Source organism: Ranitomeya variabilis, chromosome 4 (genome assembly GCF_051348905.1).
Source record: "Ranitomeya variabilis isolate aRanVar5 chromosome 4, aRanVar5.hap1, whole genome shotgun sequence".
NCBI lineage: Eukaryota > Metazoa > Chordata > Amphibia > Anura > Dendrobatidae > Ranitomeya > Ranitomeya variabilis.
In genome coordinates, this window is record NC_135235.1 from 14,481,222 (window position 1) to 14,504,753 (window position 23,532).

The 23,532-nt window shown below is 39.8% G+C and overlaps 2 protein-coding genes across 2 annotated transcripts in view; both read right to left on the bottom strand.

The window, feature by feature from the left end:
* Positions 1-23,532, bottom strand: part of ACSL5 (acyl-CoA synthetase long chain family member 5) — a 369,346-nt gene that overhangs the window by 169,052 nt on the left and 176,762 nt on the right. The gene's annotated exons all lie outside the window — the stretch shown is intronic.
* Positions 647-22,924, bottom strand: TECTB (tectorin beta). The gene is made up of 11 exons (XM_077257014.1): positions 22,692-22,924; positions 20,176-20,383; positions 18,871-19,061; positions 16,363-16,505; positions 16,188-16,260; positions 9,784-9,887; positions 9,242-9,325; positions 7,052-7,214; positions 2,483-2,552; positions 1,852-1,884; positions 647-1,434 (listed from the first exon to the last, which is right to left on the bottom strand). The coding sequence occupies exons 2-11, from the start codon at positions 20,249-20,251 to the stop codon at positions 1,382-1,384; spliced, it is 990 nt and encodes a 329-aa protein (XP_077113129.1). The 5' UTR covers positions 20,252-20,383; positions 22,692-22,924; the 3' UTR covers positions 647-1,381.

Genomic DNA, 23,532 nt, shown 5'->3' on the forward strand with positions numbered 1-23,532 from the left:
CTGTGGGCCAGTCCGAGCCTGCTCATGTCCACAGGACAGTGAGAACATGACTAGTGGGATAATTAGTCCAGGGAAAGAAGACGCCCCCTCAACAATTTGCCCACTAATTTGCACATATCTGGCCAGACTAAATAAACTATTTTATGCAAATTAATTAACCTTGTGATTATTATTTATCCTATTGATTCAAATAGGGGGCAGATGTGCAGTACCTGGCTACAGCTACTATAACACTGGCAGAGCTGCGCTCTGTAACTCTGCACGTCTGACCGATGTCAGCTCTGGGAACAGCTGATCATAAGGGGCCCAGGTGTAGCATCCCCAAAGATCAGGTACTGATGACCTATCGCAAGGCTCCGCCATCAATGTGAAAGTCTCAGACAACCCCTTTAAGTCCTATCATGTATCGCCGTATGCAGGGAGCTCCCGCTAGTGGCGGCTTTGTGTATTACAAAGCTTTAATGCATCTATAACTAAACTGTGTTATGCTGTATAAATACAAGGCACCATTTTCTTTTTTTCTTGCCATTTTGAGGATCTGCCTTATTGAACGATCTCACTGTGGCAAGATTTCTTTTCTTCTTTTTTTTTTTTTAATGCAGTGTATTAGATTGTTGGATAATCAATAGATTTTCTGGACAAAGTTGCCAGTAAGAAATCTCTTTTATGTACCTTTTGTCTTTTTCCACACACACTAACGATAAGGATTACAAGGATGAAAAAGTCTATTTACAGTGTAAAGCACCATTGAGAATCAGTATAATCCGGGTTTACCTCATTAAAGTTTACTTATTATATATTGAAAAGTTTCCCCACTTCCTAATGCAGATTGTGAAATATTCCCCATCGTTCTTAGGAGCTCTGCCTTCTGTCAGTGAATGGGAATATTCTGGATGACACTGAGTGGCAGGAAATCTGCAGGGACTTTATGTCTCACAAGTGACACAATTGTATCCAGTCCAGACAATCTCCGGAGAGGCAGAGATTTGGCCACAGGGGATTGTCCAGACTGGATACAATTGTTACCTCTCAGCTGTGAGAACTATTTGCTTTTTATACCTAAACAAATGTTCCCTGACAGCAAGAAGAGATCTGGGAAAGAGTAACAAAATACAACACAAGGCAGATCAGAAAGTGCAGGAGTTGATGGCGAAGCTTTCTTCCCATAGGAGCGGAGATCCCTTTAAGTATCTGAATGTGGCGTCCAGCTTGATTGCTAATCAGACGTACAGGACGGGTTCCAGCTTCGGGTTCTGCGCAGCGGAGTCTGCCCTGAGGCCGAGCGGAGGCCAGTTTATTCCTGAGGGTGTGTGTATGACTGGTGTGGCCGAGGACGGCGGTGGCTTCGTGTCCTGGGACGTCGCCCTGCGGTTGGCTTCTTTTAGGTGAGCATCTCGTAGATTCCCATAGTCAGGAGTAGATGGTGGACGACCACTGGGGAGGGAACAGTCGAGAGATATCACCACTGTTATACAAGATTCCAGGCTCTGAGATACATGACCCGTCTGATCTGAGCCTGGGAAAGCTGGGTGACACAACGTAACACCAGTGTCCTCAGAGGATGTCACCAGATTTGTAGTCCAGTAGTGGTGATACCTCAGTGGTCACACGAGCTCCTCATAAACCCTTACACATAAGAAGAGAACCCCATAATAAAGGGTTAAATGCTAAATTATCGGGGGTGCAACCTCTGGGCAGGAGAGCAGAGAGCCGCTCTGGGGGTTTAGCAGTGGGGGAGACAGAAATCCAGGGTCCCCATGTCTGGAGATCAATGGGGCTTTCATTCTTGAATGCCCCTTTAAGGTTGGGGTTTATGGAGTCAAATTTGGGGCCAGTTGTCATGAACTTTACCTGCAAGGCCAGGATAGCCGAAAGATGCCGAACCTAAGGCAGAAGTGGAGAACAAGATTATTATACATGAGCCCAAGGTAGCAAAAAGGAAACATTGATATTCAATCGGTTTCAGGCTGGATTATAAATTCTATGGGATAAGATCAGCTGGAAATGCAATATGACTAGTGATGAGCGAGTGTACTCATTGCTGGGGTTTTCCAGAGCACGCTCGGGTGGTCTCAGAGTATTTGTAAGTGCTCGGAGATATAGTTTTCATCCCCAGCAGCTGGATGATTTACAGCTACTAGCCAGCCTGAGTACATGTGGGGATTCTCTAGCAACCAGGCGACCCCCACATGTACTCAGGCTGGGTAGTAGCTGTAAATCAATCAGCTGCTGCAATGAAAACTTAATCTCCGAGCTCTAACAAATACTCGGAGACCACCCGAGCGTGCTCTGGAAAACCCCAGCAATGAGTACACTCACTAATCTCTAGCAGTTAAATGACAACCTGACATTTTGGACAAATAAAACAAACTTGCACATGCAACTTTGTGATTAAAAAATCAGATGTGGATCCTAAAAAGGGAAAAGAATAAAAGAAAGACTACTACAGGTCAAGGAAAGCTCATATAACGGGGATACGTACTCTGCAGTATAAATTCTGCCACTAAGACACCTCCTGTCTGCTCCTTCTGTTGTCTCCGTCTTCCACATGTCTGACAAAATAAAACAGATCATTAAAAATCTCTAAACAGAGATCTGCATATATAGATTCCTGTAGATACATATGATTCAGTCTGCAGCCACAATTAGGGGGAGCTCCCTGTATACAGAGATACATGATAAGATCCTGTCTGCAGCCACCACTAGGAGGAGCTCCCTGTATACAGAGATACATGATAAGATCCTGTCTGCAGCCACCACTAGGGGGAGCTCACTGTATACAGAGATACATGATAAGATCCTGTCTGCAGCCACCACTAGGGGGAGCTCCCTGTATAAAGAGATACATGATAAGATCCTGTCTGCAGCCACCACTAGGGGGAGCTCCCTGTATACAGAGATACATGATAAGATCCTGTCTGCAGTCACCACTGGGGGGAGCTCCCTGTATACAGAGATACATGATAAGATCCTGTCTGCAGTCACCACTGGGGGGAGCTCCCTGTATACAGAGATACATGATAAGATCCTGTCTGCAGCCACCACTAGGGGGAGCTCCCTGTATACAGAGATACATGATAAGATCCTGTCTGCAGCCACCACTAGGGGGAGCTCCCTGTATACAGAGATACATGATAAGATCCTGTCTGCAGCCACCACTAGGGGGAGCTCCCTGTATACAGAGATACATGATAAGATCCTGTCTGCAGCCACCACTAGGGGGAGCTCCCTGTATACAGAGATACATGATAAGATCCTCTCTGCAGTCACCACTAGGGGGAGCTCCCTGTATACAGAGATACATGATAAGATCCTGTCTGCAGTCACCACTAGGGGGAGCTCCCTGTATACAGAGATACATGATAAGATCCTGTCTGCAGTCACCACTAGGGGGAGCTCCCTGTATACAGAGATACATGATAAGATCCTGTCTGCAGCCACCACTAGGGGGAGCTCCCTGTATACAGAGATACATGATAAGATCCTCTCTGCAGTCACCACTAGGGGGAGCTCCCTGTATACAGAGATACATGATAAGATCCTGTCTGCAGTCACCACTAGGGGGAGCTCCCTGTATACAGAGATACATGATAAGATCCTGTCTGCAGCCACCACTAGGGGGAGCTCCCTGTATACAGAGATACATGATAAGATTCTGTCTGCAGTCACCACTAGGGGGAGCTCCCTGTATACAGAGACACATGATAAGATCCTGTCTGCAGTCACCACTAGGGGGAGCTCCCTGTATACAGAGACACATGATAAGATCCTGTCTGCAGTCACCACTAGGGGGAGCTCCATGTATACAGAGATACATGATAAGATCCTGTCTGCAGTCACCACTAGGAGGAGCTCCCTGTATACAGAGATACATGATAAGATCCTGTCTGCAGTCACCACTAGGGGGAGCTCCCTGTATACAGAGATACATGATAAGATCCTGTCTGCAGTCACCACTAGGGGGAGCTCCCTGTATACAGCGATATATGATAAGATCCTGTCTGCAGTCACCACTAGAGGGAGCTCCCTGTATACAGAGATACGTGATAAGATCCTGTCTGCAGCCACCACTAGGGGGAGCTCCCTGTGTACAGAGATACATAAGATCCTGTCTGCAGCCACCACTAGGGGGAGCTCCCTGTATACAGAGATACCTGATAAGATCCTGTCTGCAGCCACCACTAGGGGGAGCTTCCTGTATACAGAGATACATGATAAGATCCTGTCTGCAGCCACCACTAGGGGGAGCTCCCTGTATACAGAGATACATGCTAAGATCCTGTCTGCAGCCACCACTAGGGGGAGCTCCCTGTATACAGAGATACATGATAAGATTCCATCTGCAGCCACCACTAGGGGGAGCTCCCTGTATACAGATACATCATAAGATCCTGTCTGCAACCACCACTAGGGGGAGCTCCCTGTATACAGATACATCATAAGATCCTGTCTGCAACCACCACTAGGGGGAGCTCCCTGTATACAGATACATCATAAGATCCTGTCTGCAACCACCACTAGGGGGAGCTCCCTGTATACAGAGATACATGATAAGATCCTGTCTGCAGCCACCACTAGGGGGAGCTCCCTGTATACAGATACATCATAAGATCCTGTCTGCAACCACCACTAGGGGGAGCTCCCTGTATACAGAGATACATGATAAGAGCCTGTCTGCAGCCACCACTAGGGGGAGCTCCTGTATACAGAGATACATCATAAGATCCTGTCTGCAACCACCACTAGGGGGAGCTCCCTGTATACAGAGATACATGATAAGATCCTGTCTGCAGCCACCACTAGGGGGAGCTCCCTGTATACAGAGATACATGATAAGATCCTGTCTGCAGCCACCACTAGGGGGAGCTTCCTGTATACAGAGATACATGATAAGATCCTGTCTGCAGCCACCACTAGGGGGAGCTCCCTGTATACAGAGATACATGATAAGATTCCATCTGCAGCCACCACTAGGGGGAGCTCCCTGTATACAGAGATACGTAAGATTCTGTCTGCAGTCACCACTAGGGGGAGCTCCCTGTATACAGAGATACATGATTAGATCCTGTCTGCAGTCACCACTAGGGGGAGCTCCCTGTATACAGAGATACATGATAAGATCCTGTCTGCAGTCACCACTAGGGGGAGCTCCCTGTATACAGAGACACATGATAAGATCCTGTCTGCAGCCACCACTAGGGGGAGCTCCCTGTTTATAAATACAGTTGTGGTCAAAAGTTTCCATACCCCAACATAATTTTTGCTTTCTTGGCCTTTTTTTCAGAAAATATGAATGATAACACCAAAACTTTTTTTTGCAGTCATGGTTAGTGGTTGGGTGAAGCCATTTATAGTCTACTGTGTTTTCTCTTTGTAAATCATAATGACAGCCCAAAACATCCAAATTAACCTGATCAAAAGTTTACATACTCTGATGATTTTGGCCTGATAACATGCACAGAAGTTGACACAAATGGGTTTGAATAGCTACTAAAGGGAACATCCTCACCTGTGATCTGTGGCAAATGCCAGGAAAATTGTTCAGGATGCAAAGAAAAACACACAAATAACATCAGCTAATACAGGACTCTCTGAAAACTAGCGGTGCGGCTGTTTCAAGATGCACATTAAGGAGGCACGTGAAGAGAGATAGGCTGCAGGGTCGAGTCACCAGAAGAAAGCCAAATATCCCTGATCAAATGTTCACATCCCCCATTTCTTAATACCCGGTGTTGCCCCCTTCTAACACCAATGACAACTTGAAGTCTTTTGTGGTAGTTGTGGATGAGGTTCTTTATTTTCTCAGGTGGTAAAGCTGCCCACTCTTCTTGGCAAGAAGCCTCCAGTTCCTGTAAATTCCGGGGCTTTCTAGCATGATCTGCGCGCTTGAGATCTCCCCAGAGTGGCTCAATGATATTGAGGTCAGGAGACTGAGATGGCCACTCCAGAACCTTCACTTTGTTTTGCTGTACCCAATGACAGGTCGACTTGGCCTTGTGTTTTGGATCATTGTCATGTTGGAACATCCAAGTACATCCCATGCGCAGCTTCCGGGCTGTTGATTGCAAATTTGTCTCCAGTATTTGCTGATAACGTGCTGCATTCATCTTTCCTTCAACTTTGACCAAGTTTCCTGTGCCTTTGTAGCTCACACATTCCCAAAACATCAGCGATCCACCTCCGTTCTTTACAGTAGGAATGGTGTTCCTTTCATCATAGGCCTTGTTGACCTCTCACCAAATGTAATGTTTACTGTTGTGGCCAAAAAGTTAAATTTTGGTCTCATCACTCCAAATTACCTTCTTCCAGAAGTTTGAGGCTTGTCTCTGTGCTGTTTTGTGTATTGTAGGTGAGATACTTTGTGGCATTTGCGCAGTAATGGCTTTCTTCTGGTGACTCAACCATGCAGCCCATTTTTCTTTACGTGCCTCCTTATTGTGCATCTTGAAACAGCCGCACCGCTAGTTTTCAGAGAGTCCTGTAGTTCAGCTGATGTTATTTGTGGGTTTTTCTTTGCATCATGAACAATTTTCCTGGCATTTGTCACGGATCACAGGTGAGGATGTTACCTTTAGTAGCCATTCAAACCCATTTGTGTCAACTTCTGTGCATGTTATCAGGCCAAAATCACCAGGGTATGTGAACTTTTGATCTGGGTCATTTGGATGTTTTGGGTTGTCATCATGATTTATAAAGAGAAAACACAGTAGTCTGACAATAAATGTCTTCACCCAACCACTGACCATGAGTGGAGGAAAAGTTTTGGTGTTATCATTCATATTCTCTGAAAAAAGGCCAAGAAAGCAAAAATTCTGCCGGGGTATGTAAACTTTTGAGCGCAACTGTACATGATAAGATTCTGTTTGCAGCCACCACTAGGGGGAGCTCCGTGAGTACCAAGATTTATGGAAGGATCATATGTTACATTTTAATTTTAGAAGATTCCAAACAAGCTCCTCCATCATCCATATCTCACCTAGGTGTCATAACAAGTGTCAGATAAGGTAATGACTTGAAATTCCTAAAATAGTAGGAATATTTATTTTCTTACCACAGGGCAGGAGAACTTCTCACTGTCACAAAGATATGTCTCACAATGCAGCCAGACTTTGGATAATTTGGGGACGTTCTGGAAGCGGAAGGCATTAAACTGGAAAGTTGCACGGCTGTTCTTCCCATTTTCATGCACAATAATTGTATCATCCGATGGACACCTGCACATATTGAATATATGGAGAATCCGTCAAAGCCGGACACAAATATGTGCAAGCAATCAAATACTAGAAATTATATGGGACATTGTACAATAATAGTACAATAGTAGTTATATTCCTGTACATAGGAGCAGTATTATAGTAGTTATATCCTTGTACATAGGAGCAGTATTATAGTAGTTATATTCTTGTACATAGGGGGCAGTATTATAGTAGTTATATTCTTGTACATAGGAGCAGTATTATAGTAGTTATATTCTTGTACATAGGAGCAGTATTATAGTAGTTATATTCTTGTACATAGAGGCAGTAATATAGCAGTTATATTCTTGTACATAGGAGCAGTATTACAGTAGTTATATTCCTGTACATAGGAGCAGTATTATAGTAGTTATATTCTTGTACATAGGAGCAGTATTATAGTAGTTATATACTTGTACATAGGGGCAGTATTATAGTAGTTATATTCTTGTACATAGGGGCAGTATTATAGTAGTTATATTCTTGTACATAGGAGCAGTATTATAGTAGTTATATTCTTGTACATAGGAGCAGTATTATAGTAGTTATATTCTTGTACATAGGAGCAGTATTATAGTAGTTATATTCTTGTACATAGGAGCAGTATTATAGTAGTTATATTCTTGTACATAGGAGCAGTATTATAGTAGTTATATACTTGTACATAGGGGCAGTATTATAGTAGTTATATTCCTGTACATAGGGGCAGTATTATAGTAGTTATATTCTTGTACATAGGAGCAGTATTATAGTAGTTATATTCTTGTACATAGGAGCAGTATTATAGTAGTTATATTCTTGTACATAGGAGCAGTATTATAGTAGTTATATTCCTGTACATAGGAGCAGTATTATAGTAGTTATATTCTTGTACATAGGGGCAGTATTATAGTAGTTATATTCTTGTACATAGGGGCAGTATTATAGTAGTTATATTCTTGTACATAGGAGCAGTATTATAGTAGTTATATTCTTGTACATAGGAGCAGTATTATAGTAGTTATATTCTTGTACATAGGAGCAGTATTATAGTAGTTATATTCTTGTACATAGGGGCAGTATTATAGTAGTTATATTTTTGTACATAGGGGCAGTATTATAGTAGTTATATTCTTGTACATAGGAGCAGTATTATAGTAGTTATATTCTTGTACATAGAGGCAGTATTATAGTAGTTATATTCTTGTACATAGGAGCAGTATTATAGTAGTTATATTCTTGTACATAGGAGCAGTATTATAGTAGTTATATTCTTGTACATAGGAGCAGTATTATAGTAGTTATATTCTTGTACATAGGGGCAGTATTATAGTAGTTATATTCTTGTACATAGGAGCAGTATTATAGTAGTTATATTCTTGTACATAGGAGGCAGTATTATAGTAGTTATATTCTTGTACATAGGAGCAGTATTATAGTAGTTATATTCTTGTACATAGGGGCAGTATTATAGTAGTTATATTCTTGTACATAGGGGCAGTATTATAGTAGTTATATTCTTGTACATAGGAGCAGTATTATAGTAGTTATATTCTTGTACATAGGGGCAGTATTATAGTAGTTATATTCTTGTACATAGAGGCAGTATTATAGTAGTTATATTCTTGTACATAGGGGCAGTATTATAGTAGTTATATTCTTGTACATAGGAGCAGTATTATAGTAGTTATATTCTTGTACATAGGGGCAGTATTATAGTAGTTATATTCTTGTACATAGGGGCAGTATTATAGTAGTTATATTATTGTACATAGGAGCAGTATTATAGTAGTTATATTCTTGTACATAGGGAGCAGTATTATAGTATGGTAGTTATATTTTTTTACCTACAGGACAGTTATATGCTTATATTTTTCTATCTGTCATAGTCAAAATCTTTAGGCTGAACAGTATGCTTAGCAGAGCAATAATGTGTATATATCATGATGAAAATATGAGCAATACATGTTTGGCTCTTGCATGTTTTCAGTTGTTATACATGACATGCTATTTGTCTTGCGTCTTACCCCTTGCTTATTAGTTGCCATTGAATGTGATATGCATAGTCAGCAGATGGAGTGGCCCAGCAATAGTTCAGAACAACTTTAAATCTACATCACATAAAGAGAAAACATGATGAGTAACGTCTCCCCTCTGCAGAAGTAAGGGCATTTTTTTACCATTTTCCACAATTTTTTGTGTAAATTCTGGAAACATAATAGCACGGTAGAAATATATCGTGCGAAGAAAATACTGCCATACTGTAAGTAGGCCACATAATGCTGCCATAAAATGAGAAAATCATGTGCAGTGTGTGTCCAATAAAAACTTCAGCCATATCATTTCAACATATAATTAGTTTCTCAAATAATACCACAATTTTCCTGCTGAAAAATCAGTGTGATCTTGGACCCTGCAGTGCTGTGCAGTGTACACCCCCCTCATAGTGTCCATGCCAAGAATACACTACCCTGTAACGTAAAGCTTTCCCTGCCTCCTCCTGGCATTACATTGACGTTGCTCTACACAGTTTATTTCAGCACATAAATCGATTTTGCTCTTTTTGTACCTGTTGCTAATTCCTTTGGCTTCAACCCCAGCAAATAGATCTGATCCAATATCTGATGTGTCCACCACGAATGGGGCTTCTTTTTGGGTTGAAAACTTGGCATTCTTTCCAAACAGAAAAATTCAACAGAAACAACCAGCAGTAACACAAGACAAATACAAATTAATGGAATTATCTACATAGTAGAGGAGGATTGTAACTTGACAAAAAAATTACAATTTTCGATGACACGTAAAAATTTGGGCACCCCTGGTCACAATTCCTGTTATTGTGAATAGTTAAGCAAGTTGAAGATGAAATGATCTCTAAACGGCCTAAAGTTAAAGATTCCACCTTTCCTCTGTATTTTAGGGAAAAAGTAACATATATATTTTTATCTTTTCCTTTTTAAAAATTATAAAAGGAAAAATGGACCGATGCAAATGTTTGGGCACCCTTTGAGATCACAAAACTTTGACCAAGGTTTCAGACTTTAATTAGCCTGTTAGGGTTATGGTTTGTTCACTATCCTCGTTAGGAAAGACCAGGTGATGTAAATCTCTAAAGCTTTATACAAACCCAGCCTCCTCTAACCTTGTCTCAAAAAACTTCAGCCGTGGGTTCTTCTAAGCAGCTGCCTAGCACTCTGAAAATGAAAATGGTGGAGGCCCACAAAGCAGGAGAAGGCTACAAGAATATAGCAAAGCGTCTTCAGGTTTCCTTTTCCTCAGTGCAAAATGTAATTAAAAATGGCCATTACCAAGAACAGAGGAGGTCAAGATAAGGTCTGGAAGATCAAGCAAAATTTCAGTGAGAGCTGCTCAAAAGTTTGCAAGAGAGGCATAACAGAACTCCCGCTTGACTGCAAAATACCTTCAGAAAGATTTAGCAGACTCTGGAGTTGTGGTACATTGTTCTACTGATCCGGGACACCTGCACAAATATGACCTTCAAGGAAGAGACATCAAGAGAAAACCTCTCCTGCGTCCTCACCATAAAATTCAGCATCAGAAGTATGCAAAAGAAAATCTAAACAAGGCTTATGCATTTTAGAAACAATTAATGTGGACCGATGAGGATAAAATAGAACTTTTTGGCCACAATGATCACAGGAATGTGTGGAGAGAAAAGAGCACAGAATTTCAGGAAAAGAACATCTCGCCCACTATTAAGCATGGTGGTGGATCAATCTTGCTTTGAAGTTGTGTTGCAGAAAGTAACGTGCACCAGATATGGACCAAACCAGTGGGGAAAGAATGATGACAGAGAATTTTTCAAATTTTTTCAATGTATATATCTTTTATTTTAATGGTAAAAACAGAAAACCAAAACAATAGCATAAATAGAATAATATTAAAAAGTGTATATATATTAATCACGGGCACATATCAAAAAAATATATATATAGTTTTTTCTTTTATATAGTACAAAATATTGCACAGGGCTGGTCTAAAGAGTTTTATATAAATATACTGGATACCCCAATAATAAATATCATAAAAAGTCAAAAGAGCAAAGTAGGGATCACATGCAACATGCAGTAAGAAATATATATATATAAAAAAGGTGAAAGCGTGTATAAAAATTATATATTATATATATGTATACATATATATACATGTGTATATGCATATACAAATGTGTTGCATATAAGAATTGATATTAAATTCAAAGTGCAAAGAGTGCCAAAAAGTACAAACAAAGTGTGCAAAGAGGCAATAGTAATTTGTAAAAAAAAGTGCTGCATGCACATATGATCCTAATTTACTTACTTATAACGCTGGGGGGAAAATATTTTCCAGGACCGCCAGGTGTTTGATAATGTGCTCCCCGACACGTGTTTCGGACCCAAAGTTCCTTCATCAGGGGGTATATTATAGTGTGACCGAAAGGTTTATACTTCGTCAGGGGGTATATTATAGTGTGACCGAAAGGTTTATATATCATTGATATATAAACCTTTCGGTCACACTATAATATACCCCCTGACGAAGGAACTTTGGGTCCGAAACACGTGTCGGGGAGCACATTATCAAACACCTGGCGGTCCTGGAAAATATTTTCCCCCCAGCGTTATAAGTAAGTAAATTAGGATCATATGTGCATGCAGCACTTTATTTTACAAATTACTATTGCCTCTTTGCACACTTTGTTTGTACTTTTTGGCACTCTTTGCACTTTGAATTTAATATCAATTCTTATATGCAACACATTTGTATATGCATATACACATGTATATATATGTATACATATATATAATATATAATTTTTATACACGCTTTCACCTTTTTTTTATATATATATTTCTTACTGCATGTTGCATGTGATCCCTACTTTGTTCTTTTGACTTTTTATGATATTTATTATTGGGGTATCCAGTATATTTATATACAGTAAAACTCTTTAGACCAGCCCTGTGCAATATTTTGTACTATATAAAAGAAAAAACTATATATATATTTTTTTGATATGTGCCCGTGATTAATATATATACACTTTTTAATATTATTCTATTTATGCTATTGTTTTGGTTTTCTGTTTTTAGCATTAAAATAAAAGATATATACATTGAAAAAATTTGAAAAATTCTCTGTCATCATTCTTTCCCCACTGGTTTGGTCCATATCTGGTGCACGTTACTTTCTGCTTTCCTAGTGGTTTCACTAGATTGTTTTGACACAGGTGGTTACCAGTTCTACTATATTTATATCAATTGATGTGATATTTGTCTATATATTAGCCTGCTATATGTTGACTGGTTCTCCCTTCTGTGTCTACTCTGACTGAAGTTGTGTTGCAGCCAATGGCACAGGGAATATTTTACTGGTAGAGGAAAGAATGGATTCAATGAAATTTCAATTTCATCAAATTCTTGATGCAAACATAACACCATCTGTTAAAAAGCTGAAGATGAGAAGAGGAAGAGGATGGCTGCTACAAATGGATAATGATCCTAAACTCACGTCACAATCCACAATAGACGACCTCGAAAGGCCCAAGCTGAAGGTTTTACAATGGCCCTCACAGTCCCCTGATCTGATCATCATTGAAAATCTGTGGCGAGACCTCAAAATAGCAGATAATGCAAGGCGTCCCAGGAATCTCACAGGACTGGAGGAATATTCAAAGGAAGAATGGAGAAAAATCCCTCAAACAAGAATTGAAAGATACTTGTCTGGCTACAAAAAGTGTTTAATAGCTGTGATACTTGTAAAAGGGAGCGCTGCTAGGTACTAACCATGCAGGGTGCCCAAAATTTTGCATAGGCCAATTTTCCTTTTGTGTAATATTTAAAATATAAAATATTACATTTTTTGCTAAAATACAAAGGAAATGTGTTTAACTTTAGGCCTTTTAGAAATAATTTCATCTTCAACTTGCTTAACTGTTCATCATAACTGTAATGTCGACCAGGGGTGCCCAAACGTTTACATGCCACTGTATATATGTAGTTTTTTCTTTTTGCCCTTCAATAAGAAGCTTTAGAGGGACACCATGTTTAAGATGGGGGACTGTCCTTCTAAGACCATTTACAGAACATCGTTGAAGACTATGTATACATTTGTGACTTTTTTACTCCATGTATATGCATCCAAATAAAAAAAATTTAGTAGGAATTTTTAGCTGGAACTAATCTTCTCTTCTGTGGTCGGAGAACAAATGTATTTCTGGTCTAGAATAGTCAACATCTTTAAAAGTTTGAGTTATGTTATTCATCCTTTTACCTCTCACCTTTATATTTCTTGTCACTTTTCAGAACTATTGAGGCAGATATGAAATGTGTCTATAACACATCATCATACATTAGGCGCACACCATATAGTACATTTTTAATAGCATTCTGATAATTTCCTTAGAATATCTACCATTCTGATTTTTCCAAGAGACTATGCCAAAGGTCTCCAGAACAAGTGTCTAATGAAGAGGCGTGAATTGCCAAACTATCTATTTGGTGTTGGATGGTGTGGATGTTTTTGAATAATTTTAACTCTTGAAAAATGTCATATGGTTCGGCAGAAGTGACATGGTGGATTAGAGTTTCCAGGATTAGAAAACTTGGTGGCTTCTTTCTAAAACAGTGCAACATCTGTCCATAGGACCATGTTCCTGAGGAAGGGGTGACTGAGCCAGAGACTAAGAACCTGGGGAAAGGGGCAACTGAAGCAGAAGTCAAGATCTAGGGTAAGGGGCAACAGAGCCAAAGACTAAGAACTAGGCGAAGTGATGACTGGTTCGGAGACCATAATGCAGGGGAAGAGGCATCTAAGTCAAATACCAAGATCCAGGAGTAGGGGAACTAAGCCACACACCAAGGGCTAGGGGCAACTGAGCCAGAGACCAAGATCCAGGGAATTGGGCAAATGATACATACACCAAGATCCAAGGGAAGGGGTGATTGATCTAGAGACCACAATCCAGAAACTAAGATCTAGGAAAAGGGCCAACACAGCCAGAAGCTAAAATCCAGGGGAAGGGCCAACTGAGCCAGAAACCAAGATCCAGGGGAAAGGCCAACTGAGCCAGAAACCAAGAACCAGGGAAAGGGCCAACTGAGACAGAAACTAAGATCAAAGGAAAGGGCCAACATAGCCAGAAACTAAAATCCAGGGGAAGAGCCAACTGAGACAGAAATCAAGATCCAGGGAAAGGGCCAACTGAGACAGAAATCAAGATCCAGGGGAAGAACCAACTGAGCCAGAGACCATGATCCAGGGCAATAGGCACATAGTGCATAGACCAAGATCCAGGGGAAGGGGTGACTGTTCTAGAGATCACAATCCAGTGTAAGGGGCAACTAAGCCAGAGGCCAATATCCAGGGGAAGAGCCAACAAAGCCAGAAACTAAGATCTAGGAAAAGGGCCAACACACCCGGAAACTAAAATCCAGGGTAAGGGCCAACTGAGCCAGAAGCCAAAATCCAGGGAAAGGGCCAACTGAGGCAGAAATCAAGATCCAGGGGAATAACCAACTGAGCCAGAGACCAAGATCCAGGGAAATAGGCATATAATGCATAGACCAAGATCCAGGGGAAGGAGTGACTGTTCTAGAGACCACAATTCAGTGTAAGGGGAAAATAAGCCAGGTGCCAATTTCCATGGGAAGGGCCAACTGAGCCAGATACTAAGATCCAGGGAAAGGGCCAACTGAGCAAGAAATCAACATCCAGGGGAATGACCAACTGAGCTAGAATCCAAGATCCAGTGGAAGGACCAACTGAGCAGAAAACTAAGATTCAGGGAAAGGGCCAACTGAGCCAGAAACCAACATCCAGGGGAATGACCAACTGAGCAAGAAACTAAAATCCAGTGGAAGGGCCAACTGAGCTAGAAACGAACATCGAGTGGAAGGGCAAACTGAGCCAGAAACTAAAATCCAGTGGAAGGACCAACTGAGCCAGAAACTAAAATCCAGTGGAAGGACCAACTGAGCAAGAAACTAAAATCCAGTGGAAGGACCAACTGAGCTAGAAACGAACATCGAGTGGAAGGGCAAACTGAGCCAGAAACTAAAATCCAGTGGAAGGACCAACTGAGCCAGAAACTAAAATCCAGTGGAAGGACCAACTGAGCAAGAAACTAAAATCCAGTGGAAGGGCCAACTGAGCTAGAAACGAACATCGAGTGGAAGGGCAAACTGAGCCAGAAACTAAAATCCAGTGGAAGGACCAACTGAGCAAGAAACTAAAATCCAGTGGAAGGGCCAACTGAGCCAGAAACTATGATCCAGTGGAAGGGCCAACTGAGCCAGAAAATATGATCCAGTGGAAGGGCCAACTGAGCCAGAAACTATGATCCAGTGGAAGGACTAACTGAGCTAGAAACTAAGATCCAGTGGAAGGACTAACTGAGCTAGAAACCAACTTCCAGGGTAAGGATCAACTGAGCCAGAAACTATGATCCAGGGGAACAGCCAACTGAGCCAGAGACCGAGATTAAGTAACATTGCAACTCAAATCTATCCACTTCAATAAAGCAGAGCAGACATCTCAGACAGAACCTATGGAGAGATGTGATGTTGTTTGGGAAGAAAGCAGCCATGTTTTTCAAATCTTTGACAACCTTTTTGATGTTCATTTTTTGTTAGAAACTTTCATTGAAAATTAGGTGATTGCAGTTTATCCCGAGGCTAAGAATCCAATTAGCAGCTTTAACCTGCGGTGAACTAGGCAGAAAGTGTTCAATTTCCCTGCAGTTCCCCCACAGGAGAAAAGTTGCATTACATTTTCCAATTAATAGCAACAGAGCGTTGAGCGGAGACTCTTTGTGTAGCCATTTCTGCTCTACAATTGATGGAGGACAAACAAAGGACCACCAATGATTTTACAAATAAAACACACCATTAAAAAAAATAAATGCCCGGCATAAACCAAGGAAAAAGAAATGAGGTGGGTGGAGGAGAAGAGAGGGACGTTTGAAAGACTCACAGAGTAGAAATTGAGGGACAATGTGCTTTCAAATGATCCCGAACTCCCATTCTTCACATGGACTGTAGCTACTCTAGAAGAAGGAAAAAAATATGTAAGACTGAAACATACATGAGTGGAAGACGCCTGGGGGATTAATACTGGAAATGTGGCAGCAGCTGAGGAACAAACGTACCTTTGGTCAAAGGCAGCATGGCTGACCAAGTAATTGGACTGGTAAGTGCAGGTAAAAGTGTAATTCACCGGCTGGCTTTTCACGATCAGGGTGCTGTCATTGGAAACTATCGAGTTGTAAAAATGGTAGATTGGGTTCTTGAACTGGAAGAAAGATCACAGTCACTTACTGGTCCTTATATATAGACGAATATTCAATTATGAACATGTTTAACAAAGCTTTACAATATCTACTTGCATGTTTCAGTACTTTGGTGTAAATATATGTTACATGACCAAAAATATGTAGACGTCCCTGACCAAATGATTGTTAGATATTTCATATCGAATTTATGGTAATTAATATGGAATATGATTGCCTTCGTGGCTTTACCAGTTTCCACTCTTGTGACTCTTTGAAGTCCTCCAAGTTCCTCCACAATAAATTAGTCACCACATGTATTTATGGAGCTTTGTGCCGGTGGGCAGCGTTGTTAGTGGTTCACTTGGTGAGCTGAATTCTATAAGCTGTATATCAGGGTGAATAGCAAATACTGGAGGCATTAATACAGAGGCTCTCAATTTGCTGGACGGCAACTAAGACAACAGAGCGTGCAGTACAGCAGATGGGCAAGCAGGGCTGGAAGCACTAGATGCAGCTGGACCACATGTGCCGACTGAATAGGAAAAGTGGAGATGTTTAGGTATCTTGCTTGCTAAGGTGCAGTTCCACACTGCAATAACAGATGTACAGGGAAACTAGTAACTTGCTTGCAGAGATTTGTTTACTCGCAGGAAAAAAACATAGTAGCCAAAGTGGAAAGTATCACGATAGCAGAGACAAGCTTGTTAGTATAATGTTATACAGCAGGACTGAGAGTGCAGTAGCACAAGAACTGCTGGAAAGAACTTAGCAGCATAAACTGGTTGCTGGATTGCAGACAGGAGTAGCTGGGAAGATGATTAGACCATGGTCGGCAGCAGAGCCTAAAGGGAGATGAGGCCAACTCCAGGAAAAGTATGTGGCACAGGGTGCCATATTTCCTGAATACTAAGGCAGGGGAAGGTGCCTGAGCTGGTCCTTAAAGACTTTACATGATGACATCGATAGTGCCACCACAATAACCGAGACTATTATAGAGAGAGAAAGCAAAACCCGGCACTAGAGCCAGGACAGCAGAGCAAAACATTAAAAGTGTCAGTTTATCAAAGTGTTTTAACATTACCCTTCACTGGAAAAGGGACCAAAACACTGAAAAATAACCCAACTACTATTGCAATATTTCTCCTCTTCAACTACATTTTAAATCAGGCGCTATACATTCTGGATCGGCGGTAATTCTCCGGACACCCACCAAACCAGTATTCACCTGTTAGATAGCGAGATGCGATTAATCACTAAAGAAAAGAGGTCTCCACTGCTCTGGAGCTCAACAACAACATGCTTTACACCATTCAGCTGACACCTGGCATTGTGTATGGTGACTTATGGGTCCATCATGGGAACTCTTGAGGTTATGCTCCTGATGCTCAGTTCTTGATCTAATCTTACAAACAGAGGCTGCTTGTAGCTCTGCGGTGACCAATGTACCATAGGGTTGACGCTTTCCAAAAATAGGTGACAGGGACATCCCATAATAGTGCCAAGGAGCCACTTAGCTCCTCAGAAAGACCGACACTACTCCAAAGGCAAGTTATTATGGAGACTGCATGGCTGTGCACCGGCTTTCATGCTCTTCTTTGTAATAGATGTGGCTGAATGATCTGAACTTAATCCTTAGAAAAGGGGTTCACATACTTTTGACCAAATAGTATAAGCCATGATCAGAAACACAAATAAGCTTTTCCCTATGCAATTACTGGCATTGAATGTGGCTGCCAGTCCCAGATGCACATCTGTATTATTGGTGGCGATCAGAGAATGCTCCGCTGTTTAACCCCTTGGAAACTAAATGTACCTGACTTTAGTATATCCCAACATTAGTCCATAAGCATTATTATATTTGAATGAATTTATTTTATATTAAAATTATTGAATTTTCTTTTCATTGTATCCATAACATAAATTTTGACCCTTAATATAAATGGCTTCCTGCAGCCACCACTAGGGGGAGCTCAGGAGCTTATTGAATACTGATTATACATTGAATTCAGTAGTAACACAGAATGCAGGAATCTCATGAGCTCCTCCTAGTGGTGGCTTCAAAAAGACAGTGGGTTGGAACCTTACGGAGTGAACAATTAAATTAAAAGATAAATATTTGACTTAAGATCTAAATTAAGATTCCTATTTCTACTGCCTGAAATATTACATTTCTCTATTTCTTTGCAGTGTAATTCCCTATTTCTTGCTATCAGTGCATTTATTTTTTCTTTAAAAAAAATCAACTTTTCAAACATTTATCATAAACCCATTAAAACTGTTTGAATCAAATTTAGATTAAAAAAATTCTAATTTATTTTTGAAAAATCTTAAAAAAATAAAGAATTTATCAAATTAAAGAATTTCTGAATAAAAAATATCACTCACATCAGATTGTGTTCCACAATAGGATTTGTTCCTTGGAGATAAATCAGGAATGGTGAATTGATAATAACCGGACTCGATAATTCCATTATAACACACCCCGCCGAGCGCCAGCTGGTTGATCTCCCATCCGTACGGGCACTCAGGAATTTTAGCCACAATAGATTTAGGATAACAATGAACAATAATCACATCTGGAAGACAAACGGTGACAAAATGGGATTATCCCCAATTCACTAAATAGAAACTAAAATCATTTTATATTAGAGAGTATTTTTTATTATTTTGCCATTTTTGTGATATTTATTGATAAATATGTATTGTGAGGAAAGAATAAAAATACTAACAATCAAATATAAATCGAAAATGAATTAGGAAGTGTAAAAAAATACTGTAATATTATAAGTTTAATGGCCCCTTTGAAGAATTCCATTTTCATGCAGTTTTTCTTTTTTTTTTTTTCCAAATAATCCCAGATTATCTAATAACTAATCTATACTGTAAGGTATAAATGCAGCAACAAAGGGTAGGAAAAAATCAAAGGATTATCGTAACAACTGGACTTTAAGGGTATGTGCACACGTCAAGGATTTCATCAGGAATTTTTTCATTATTTTGCGGATTTCCCCTATAAAAACGCTATAATTCTGCTCAAAAAACGCATACATTATTCATCCTATCATTTAGAATGCATTTCGCATTTTTTGTGCAAATGTTGCGCTTTTTTCCGCAAAAAAAATGCAATCCGGAAAAAGAAGCAACATGTTCATTATTTTTGTGGATTTTTTGCAGATTTCCCATGATTTTGGAGTGTCAGGAGAAAAACGCAAAAAATCCGCAAAAATTATGCAAAAAAAAACCGCGTAAAAAATGCGCAAAAAACGCAAAAAAAAAAAACGCATGCGGATTTCTGGCAGAAATTTCCAGATTTTGTCAGGAAAATTTCTGCAATAAATCCTGACGTGTGCTCATACCCAAAGAGCTTGTTCACACATAACATTTTTATGTGTTTTGTTTTTGTGAAAAAGAAGATGCATTTTTGGGGAACAGTAAAACTGAGATTTCTAAAACTTCATTCCCAAGGTGCATATCTTTCCTTTCACTTTCAGACCTGTTTAAAAAAAACTCAGCATGTTAATTATTTCACTAGTTTTATTTCAGTTTTCCCCCTATCATTATAGCTTGGCGCCAAAAAAAATCATTAAAAAATGCCTGTAACTTCCACTGCGATTGTTACATTTTTTCTGCAGAAAAAAACCTCATAAAAACCTGTACATGTGAACATATTCTAAGGCATCTGGTACTTGCCTGCTTTATTGGGAACACACTTTCCTGCAGAGCTTGCAATCAGGACAGATAACGTAGTGAGAGTAAAAAGCAACATTTCGTCAAGATCGATTTACAAAACAAAAAACTATCAAACAAGAATCCGGGAGGCAAAGAAGTCCCCGGGGTCTCACACAACAAGGACGACCAGCTGGGATCTCGCCATCTCTTCTCTGTGTCTGTAAGAAGGCTGCAACGGAAGACAAATAATATAAGTATCTATTTATATAGCGCCAACATGTTCCGCAGAACTTCACAAGATCAATTCATTATTCTTTGTGAGAAAGTAACAAATGCAAATTTCCATGAAAAACATAAATGTAAAATCGTGACCTTGGGCAGAGGAAAGGAAATGTACAAATAAGCATTAAATAAGAAAATTGCATCAATCTGACCATGATAGAGGTGTTAGTGTTGGACAGCAAACGTAACCTTAGTGATCAGTGCCAGGCAGCTGCCACCAAGGCAAAGAAAAATATCTTTGGGTTTGTAACAAGAAGCCCAGATGCTCACGGCCAGAAAATAGTTTTACTGTAATACCAATCAAGACAGGCCACATATTCTGTTTGGAAAAAAGCAACTTGGGGACAATTTAATTACAATGTTCATATATTTCAATGTATGATGATTCTTTACTGTACAAGCAGTGAGACTGGATCCTTCACTTTACATGCAGTGAGACTATGGATTATTTGCGAGCACGGAAACTATAGATTCTTTATTATGCAAGCAGTGAGACTATGGAATCTGTACTGTAAGAATTGTAAGTCTATGGTTTCTTTACTTGGCTCACAGTAACATTACGGATTCTATACTGGACAACTAGTGATATTATGGATTCTTTACTTTACGAGCAGTAAGACTATACATTATTTACTTTATTGTATGAACAGTGAGACTAGACTCTTTACTGTATAAGTACTGAAACTGGAATATTTACTGTACAAGCAGTGAGACTATGGATTATTTACTGTACAAGCAGTGAGACTATGGATTATTTACTGTGCAAGCATCGAGACTATATATTATCTACTGTATTCTATACATTCAGTGAATCTATGGGTTCTTTACTATATGAGTAGTGAGAGTAAGGAGTCTTTACTGTACAAGCATGTCTATAGATTATTTAATGTATTAGCAGTGAGACTATGGATTCTTCAATATACGAGAAGTGATACTTTGGATTCTTTATGAGTAGCAAAATTATGGATTCTTAACTGTACAAGCAGTTACACGATTGTACTTTCTTTATAGTATGAGTAGTGAGACTATGGAGTATTTACTTTACAAGCAGTGAGACTGTAGATTATTTATTTTGCAAGCAGTCAGAGTATAGATTCTTTACTGTACAGGCAGTGATACTATAGATTCTTTACTGTACAAGCAGTGAGACTATGGATTCTTTACTGCACAGGTATTGAGGCTATAGATTCTTTACTGTACAGGCAGTGAGACTATGGATTATTTACTGTATTAGTAGTGAGACTATAGATTCTTTACTGTTCAGGCATTGAGGCTATGGATTCTTTACTGCACAGGCAGTGAGACTATGGATTATTTACTGTACAAGCAGTGAGACTATAGATTATTGTACAGGCATTGAGGCTATGGATTCTTTACTGTACAGGCAGTGAGACTATGGATTATTTACTGTATTAGTAGTGAGACTATGGATTGTTTACTGTACAGGCATTGAGGCTATAGATTCTTTACTGTACAGGCAGTGAGACTATGGATTATTTATGCTACAAGTAGTGACATTATGGCTTGTTTACTGTATGAGCAGCAAAGCTACGGACCTCTCTATCATGATGCTGTGATGATTCATTTACTGCACAGGCTAAGGAGGGTCGGGATGCCTCTCTGATAAATGTAATATCATAGGTTAAGGGCACAAGATTTCTGGAGATAGGAGATAGAAGCAGGGAACTAGACTGATTGCCCTATGAAATTGGGAAGGAATATTTTCCCCAATATCGGATAGAATTATAGTGTGGACTAGTAGAACCCGAGTCTGTGTTAAACTTTACAAAGCACGACGTTCATATCGATGTAAGACTGAAAACATAGAAATAAGTTGTGGTTGGGCGATAGCTGCAGTTCTCGATGTTCGATGTAATTTACATTTTTCTTCTTAAATTTTCATCAATATTTATATTTAAAGAAATAGAAAACATTCATTTGTTAGTGATGAGCAAAGTTTGCTTTATTTTCCAATGCGTAGAATGAAATGATAAAACTGACATATCCCTGCTCCCTAAAATATGGAGAAATATAATTTCAGTTTAAAAAAATAAAATCAATTCATCTAATTTGATAATCTTCAAAATTCAAGACATTTTATTCTTTTTTTCTCCTTTTTTAAATTTAAATACAAATATTATTGGCATTTATTTTATGTTTTTCTTCTGTTTGCTATAATATTAGCTTTTTTCCTCCCATATAAAAAAATGCATTTTACATTTTCTTGTCCTGTATTTAGTCACATTGTTACTTACTTGTTTGACTCAGGGAGTGTTAGTCCAGGTGCTCATGGCTTTCCGTTCCCATAGACATGACCTAAGAGACTAAGCGGAGTCTCTGCTGTGAACCATCTGATTGTCACTGCGCCGATCTCTCCCCTTTATAGTCTAGAGGAAAAATAGGATCGTTCTTCTGCAGATAATTGTCAGCTGCCAATAAAGATCTAGTGTTCAGCATCTGCGTTCTGGACGGATACATTCCCCGGGATCTGAAGCCAAAGAATGTTACATGCATGAAGTTCTACCTGTGCGGGGCGGAATCTCTCCATCATCAAAACGTAGAACTATTTGAAAAATTAAAAAAAGTTTAAAATGTAAAATTCCTCCTCCCCCCAGTGTCTCAGTGATAATGCTGCTCTTCATGGTCTTTGATTACAAGCTGCTAAAAGGTGACCACTGCAGACAATCAGTAACCTGAAAGTGTTCACATACCGTACTACTGACATCCTGACTTCCATTGTTCAAAGGTGATGATGCCAGTACCGGCAGAATAGTGAGTGCAGCTCTGGGGTATAATACAGGATGTAACTCAGGATCAGTAATGTAATGTATGTACACAGTGACTGCACCAGCAGAATAGTGAGTGCAGCTCTGGGGTATAATACAGGATGTAACTCAGGATCAGTAATGTAATGTATGTACACAGTGACTGCACCAGCAGAATAGTGAGTGCAGCTCTGGGGTATAATACAGGATGTAACTCAGGATCAGTAATGTAATGTATGTACACAGTGACTGCACCAGCAGAATAGTGAGTGCAGCCCTGGAGTATAATACAGGATGTAACTCAGGATCAGTAATGTAATGTATGTACACA